This window comes from Etheostoma cragini, chromosome 24 (genome assembly GCF_013103735.1).
Source record: "Etheostoma cragini isolate CJK2018 chromosome 24, CSU_Ecrag_1.0, whole genome shotgun sequence".
NCBI classification, from domain to species: domain Eukaryota; kingdom Metazoa; phylum Chordata; class Actinopteri; order Perciformes; family Percidae; genus Etheostoma; species Etheostoma cragini.
Genome location: NC_048430.1, coordinates 13,183,088 through 13,190,262, shown reverse-complemented (window position 1 = coordinate 13,190,262; position 7,175 = coordinate 13,183,088). Strand labels below are relative to the sequence as shown.

Here is a 7,175-nt window from a genome sequence, read left to right as displayed (position 1 = left end):
TGTCTGGGTGTCTGGGTGTGAGTGTGTCTGCGTGTGAGTGTTTCTACGTGTGACCATCTCTCTTTGTGAGCGTGTCTGCGTGTGAGCTTATCTGTGTTCAGCATGTAGACTTACCTTCCGAGTAATGCGAGAGGGTGAGCAGGCTGACGCACGACGCTCCGGCCCCCGAGCCAAATATGGTCACTCTCTTGGGATCTCCTTTGAAAGCCTGGATGTTCTCTTTGATCCAGCGTAGAGCATGGATCTGATCCAGCAGGCCGTAGTTGCCCTTGGCCGCCTGGTCTCCTGTGCTTAGAAACCCTGTATGGATGAAAACAAACAGATCTCAGCGATACCCCTGAGAGCTTTCTGACATTGATTTATTGTACCAAGAGTTCAGAATAAGAGTCTCCAGGCCTAATAGCCTCCTAACATGCACCCTTCACTGCTAAACTTAGTTCAATTGATACAAATGAAGAACTCTCGTCTTCAGTATTTTATGAAAATTAAAGGCTGTACTCCCTCTCTCGCTCTCTATTAATATAATAAAATAATAGCATTTTGTAAGTTGTATAAGGCTCCAGGGGCAAAGCTTGTGGACCTCCAGCCCTGAATGTGTCCCCTAAAGCCCTGAATGGTTGAGGGTCCCCTCTGTCTCTCTTACTGGAACGGCAAATCAACGCAGCAACCCGACATATGTTAAGGGACTGAAAACAGAAAAAACGTAGAAAAAACACTGAATGAATTGCATCTTTATTTTAAACTATTGAAAGAAAAGTGTGTGCGCATACAGTATATATCTGTCTTTATATAGATAAATAGATAGATATAGAAATATCTGTATAGACCTCTATCTATATTTGGGAAAAACTGGGGGCTTTTCTGTTTGCCAGGGTCATTTTGTCTCCAAACTTGTTAACAAATTAGTAAAAATGTGCCTAAAAGCCATTAAGGGGCTTTGTAAATGCTGCCACTCGGGGAAAAGTGGGGGCTCGTCCGTTTGCCAAGCCTAGAGGCTCGGTCGATGGCCAAACCTGGCAGCCACAGCGCCGGTCCCCAACCCAGACACAGTAAATGACAAAAGGGATGCTGGGTAAAGAGAGAAGAAAGAGGAGAGGGAGCCTGTGGCTGCTGGATAGAGAGCCGATCTGGTTTGTCATGGTGAAGTGGAGAGGATGATAGAGGTGGGGGAGCCTCTTCACCCTGAAGGACAACCACAGGGTTTCTTTATCACCCTTCTCTTCCCTCTTTACCTTAAAGGAGTAGAGGAGAGGACACTGCCAGGCCGTGATGTGAGATTATTCAAAGCTTCATTTCATATCACAACGTCCCTTAAATAGACGGAAAACATAACTGGCCAATGGAGATCCCTTCCAGTCCATGGCCGGACCAACCAGCGCAGCTTGGAGCTCAATGTTCCAAAAACAAATGATCTAGATGCACCTCCACCTAACTGAGTGCTTTCTGAATAAATCGAAACAAATTTGGTTATACATCCTTGTTGTGATAAATGTTATGTACAATACATATACAACCCAAAGGTTTGTATTTGTACACCACAAACACCAACCTCTAGTTATGTTTCTTAGACATTATTAACTACATGCTTTCATCAAATTGTTCAGCGCTATTTGTAAGTGCTGGATGGCATTCCTGTGTTCTGATATCAGACTGGTATTTAATAAAAAAACAGCTTTACAAAGTGTTAAAAGTCATTGAGTCCACTGACGGGTTCATAATTTAAAAAGAGCGTTTCATATGTAGAGGGGAGCTATTGAAATATGTGCTGCCAGCAGCTTTGCTTCGCGCTGCATCTATCAGACGGTCCTGAGTGGAATGAAACCCAGAGGAGAGCCGTCAATACGCAAATGGAAAAGCACTCTAATGGTACCCGTTCCAAATAGGCTGCAGGGTTAACTACATGAGGGAAAGGCTTCATCTACTCTATCAACTGGATTGCTCACAGAAAATGGTGTCAACCTTTATTTTCCTTGACAGGCGCCGACAATGCTTGGTTAATATGAATTTATAATAATACTTGAGGAATTAATTCTTCTTTGGCACAAACTGAAGGGTTAAAGGTGCATTTGCAGTTCCTGCATGGTCACTGCAGAGAGATCGCCTCTCCCCCCTCAATGTTGCCACAACTGTCATGACTGACTGACTAACTGTCACTGCCCCCCCCCCCCCCCCCAACCATCACGTCGATGATTGGCTGGACTGGTTTGTTGTGTTTTGGGTTTTGGGGCCTATCCTGTGCCTCTAGTGGTTCTTTGGCGTTTACGTCCACTGTGCTGCCTCCTGAGACCGGGCTTTTTCACAGTGTAATCAGCGGGGGGGCAGCTAGCAGATGAGGGAGAGATGATTATGATTTGAGACAAAAGGGAATTTGCGCTGAACCCATGAAGGGACCTCATAGTGCACCTTTAATGCTCTCTAGTTCAAGGGTCCCATCATTTCCCGATGAATTCACATGACGGGGCGCGTTTTATTGTTCTTCAGTTTGGGACTTTTCATACCTGGAACGTCTTTACGTCGGTGCACAGGTTTGTTTAGTAAATGGTAGAACTAACTAGCTAAAATTAATGACTAAACAGTCCGCCTGGTTAGCTAATATAACGGAGAAACTGTTGAAATAGCTCAAAGTTAGTTGAAACTAACGGTTGAAATAGTTAGCTAATGGTTCATTGCTAACTACACATTTTAACTGATGCTTAAATATAACAGTTAGCACATGGTTGAAATAGTTAGCTAAGAGTAGAGTGAAAAGATAAAAGGTTGAACATTCAGCTTCACTCTCAGGACAAAGAGGATCGCTGACCAAACCACTGTCAATATTATATAACTCACCATTCAGAACATCCAATGGCAATAGATGAAGAAGGCGTACATGAGTCCATCTGACAGGGATGTGTGTGTGTGTGTGTGTGTGTGTGTTTGACCAAATCAAGCATCACAAAATATGTTTTCACCAAATACTCAGGTAAAATAGATTAAACCCTAAGGAGTGCGTCATGTGACCTCCTGTAACAACGCACTATGTAATAACAAGCCTGAACACAGCAGTTTGGAATAACAGAATCCATATTGCTGTTCTTACCAAATTAATAAATTTAGCCTATCTTAAACAATATTGAGTTGCTCGTCTTTGTTTTTATTATAAAAGCGGCAGACCGTCACATAATGCGGGTGTAACTAGATGAGGAAGTGAACATTACATTTTGAAAATTTTACAAAATGCGTTGTAAGTTTTAGCAACATTTTCTATGTTTTAGTCCATTTCATAACAAAGCCCATTCTCACGTGTTGAGTTCCTGCACATAAGACCACATCAAGCAAACCTCTCTAAATATAATATATGGTTTCTACTGCCCCACTTAAAATAGGTGGAAACCAATGAATGCGTCCAGTCTGCAGACTTCCTGCCTCAGTGTCCATCTGGGCTTTGTCACGACTGACCTACATTACGCTCCGAGCCCCCGTCAAGGCAGAATTAATACAAACGGGGGAGGGGAGGGATGTAAGGCTTCCTCTGTGCTCAGTGACAGCACAGGAAGACCATCCCATCACTTATCAGCCAAACATACAGTCTGATAACTAGATCTCGTGTAAAAGAGTCTGTTGGTGGTAACAGGTGGAGAAATGCGTTACCTTCTCATTATTAAAGAACAGCTCAGACACACACGTATCTAGATATATATTTATAGATATAGATAAATATATATATATATATCTATATCTATATATTTATATATAGATATACAGTAGATACATCAACACAACGGTGACCGGAAATCTCAGAATGTCCTTAAAAACATGATCAAGGGGCAAACATTGTACCCAGCATATTAACAAACAAGAAAATTACATTTACCAGTTTAGGCCAATAACCTAGTCTGAAAATAAGCCAGAATTTGGATTTCATTCAGTAAATTTTAATCTCCCACACACACTCACATACACACAGCAATGTTACATAACAGTGCACTGATAATAGCAATGGTATGCTGCGTTTAAAAACCAACCAACTACTATTTTGTTAGTGTCCCCACCATTCTGTTAAATAGTCATATTTCAGTAGACAGTGGGGGTTCCTAGTCTTCAGAGTCCCTGCACCGACAGGGATTTAACAGTGCTTTATTTTCAAGCTGTCCAAATGAAGAGTATGAACCCTTTTGTTTAGTGTCCAAATTGGCAGTAAAACTCTGATGTGGTTAGTACAAAATGGACAGAGCTTTATTCCTCCAAACCTGCACCCCCTACAGGGTAAAATCCCAAATCCATGTTGAACAAATTGAACAAGTTAATGAAATGTTGGCGTTTTGGAGACACAAGCAATTTTTTTTACAATTGCAACAGAAATGTGTTTTGCAGAGCCAAATCTACGAGCCCAGTAACTCAACTAAACCGCCTTAATCTGCACAGAACATCTCTCATTCAAAATGATTTTTTCCTGGAAATACCATCAGCGTGTTATCTAAATGCCAGAGTGTGTTATTGTGCAGGGTTTAATGTTAGGCCGTCGCAGCCTCAGACGACGGCAGAGCCACACGGATGACAGAGTGAAATGGCACGGCAGAATGCCGCGTTAACGTTTGATGCACAACGCGCTCACAGGGCGGAGAGCAACCTGAGCTGATGCTTTTGTTACATTACATCACTCACTCAGCAGGGGCGGAAAGCTGGGGGGGGGGGCACTTCTGCTGGGGCTCCAGCCCTGAATGTTCAGGAATCGATTCGCCATCAGATCAAACTAGGGCTGTCAAAACTGGCTACAAAGGACCCTTGAATATTCCTTCTAAAAACACAGATTTATATGTATTCAAACATCTATTGTTGGGCTTTATGTCCATGAGAGGGTCAACCGTGACAGCGGGACACAGTCAGGACTCAGCACATCACACAGCTGGAAGTAATGAGGCCATTAACAGCCGAGTGTCTTGTCCTGTATTTGTCCAACAATACTTTCTCATTGTCTCCTAACCCTCAATATACATTTTCATAAACCCAATATTTGTTTCATTTAACTACTAAAGTTTGGATATTTGTTAAAAGCCGTAGTTTTACTGTAGACTGAATCAGGTGTTCCCGAGTGACAAGGCGGAGGCAGGTCCTGACCCCCTGGTGTCCTCTCAGGGGGCGGGACTGTCCCTTTCACTGATCGTTAGGCCACAATCCAGACCCTCGCAGATTTGGATCCAGCCCACATATCAGTTTAGGTTCACCCTAACTTCTGAAGTTTTTCTCTGACTTTGTATCCAATGATTTTTTTTTTAATGATTTTGGCATTTGTTCTGTTTCTGAAGTTTTTTACCTTCTGTTCTTCTGGCTGGTGTTCAGGGTTTCGCCACTTCTTCCAACATGTTTTTTTTTTATGTTATTGTCATTTTATCTGGCCGTTTATTTTAAAGATTGCTACGGAACATTTTATGTTGACGACGCTGGAAGTGAGAAGACGTTATAAGTGCAGTATTACAGTCAAAGATATTTAATAAAACCACGTCAACAAATTATTATACCTTGAGCCTTTTTTCTTGTTGCCCTCCCCTAACATGCCACATCACAAATTACAAGGTTTAATTGGACACTTCTTTCAACAAGACGTGCACAAGAAACTCCTCCCAGGCTCTCTGAGCTGAAACCAGATCTCCAGTGGAACGGTTTGAGTAGAACGGGATAGAAACCCTTTTTTGGGGTTATGGACACTTTTCAGTTGACATGAGACATCATCGTCTGGGTGGAACTGCTCAAACACCCAGCGAGTCCACACTGCTCGGTCGGTGGCTAATTAATTGTAAATGGAGCAGACGTTTGCTTTTTCCAAATGTCTTAATTTGGAAAAAACAGATGGTTGTAATCACAAAAATAAAGTGACACCAGCAAATGGTCTGCACATTTTTATTTCATCCGTCGCTGTAATTCAGCGGGAAGGGACCATTCAGAGGTCTTTTATCACGCTACGGAGAGAGGCAGAGCCAACTGACAACATGACAGTAATAGTGCTTAATTGTGCTCTCTGTCCAGACGATAGTCTCCCCCGCGGGCGTTCCAGAGGAAACCTTAATTATCAAAGGGAATGATGGGAAGGGGATGGTTTGGGATAAGCTGAACAAGGTCTAGGGGCTTTTTTTAATGCTTTTGGTGTTTTTTCCAGCGTTTCTTTGTGCAGTGTCATACACAATCTATTTTGTTTAGTGTTACTGCATTTTAGTAAATTTTTTTTTAGCTTTAATGTTTGTTTATGACTTTTTCCCCTAAAGTCTTCTTATGTAACTCGTCTCCAACTGTCAGCATTCGGGAATCAAATTTTCCCTCCTGTCACCTAAAGAGAGGCAGAGACAGTCTGATGATTCTATCTTTGACTTCCATGATATAGGTAGAACCGGTCTGTAATGAGGCCCAAGCCTCGACGCACAGCTGGCAGAGGGCGTCAGATTTTGGACCAATCTCACTAAGATTGACACTTTGATGAAGCCTGAGGAAAGTTTAGAAACGTGGACATTCCTCTGCAACTTCCCTTTTTTCCACTTAAGCTGCAGATTAGCAACGGTTGGCTGAGCTGACAGCATTTCAGAGGATGACACCAGTGTCATTTTTTTCCTATCATCATCATTAGCGTCCGTGAAAAATCAAATAAAAAATGTGTTTGCCACTCAGATGGACAAGCTGGTTCTCTCTACCGCACATGAATCCATTAAAAACTCCCAAAGACAAAGCTGCCTCCACTAATGGCATCCATCAAGTTTAACAACACGTGTTCTGCAGTTTTGTCTTGCTGGGACTTTATTAAGCAGCTAATTACCAGTTTAATGGGACTATTTTAACTTTTTGTCCATTACTGTGCACTCTTACTTACTTGTTGTGGCAGTGAGGAGGCCAAACATCTGTGTAATCTGTAGAAAACTGCTGTGGCAGAAACAATACACGCACTTACACAGAAAGCCATGCTCAGCCCCGTTTCTTCGGGTTTTGTTATTGACACAAAAAGTCTTCTTCAGCATGATATTTAGACATGCTTGGTCGCATGTCTATGGATGCTTGACACTCTGGGTCGGGCATACCTTTAACTCATATGCAGCACAAGAACGGGACAGTTAGGTAAGGAAAAGATGATGGGTGGGGTTACAAATGTCTCTGTTTAGGGGCTCTGAAACCCCAGAGCAGGGGGAATGAGAGGGGGTAAGGCCAGAGCAGGG

At 42.5% G+C, this 7,175-nt stretch overlaps 1 protein-coding gene across 2 annotated transcripts in view; it reads right to left on the bottom strand.

The window, feature by feature from the left end:
- nlgn4xa (neuroligin 4 X-linked a) overlaps positions 1 to 7,175 on the bottom strand; it is a 63,936-nt gene that overhangs the window by 11,839 nt on the left and 44,922 nt on the right. For both annotated transcript variants that reach the window (XM_034864836.1, XM_034864837.1), the window contains one exon: positions 115 to 300. In XM_034864836.1, the coding sequence (XP_034720727.1) occupies positions 115 to 300 (186 nt within the window). The remainder of the gene's footprint in view (positions 1 to 114; positions 301 to 7,175) is intronic.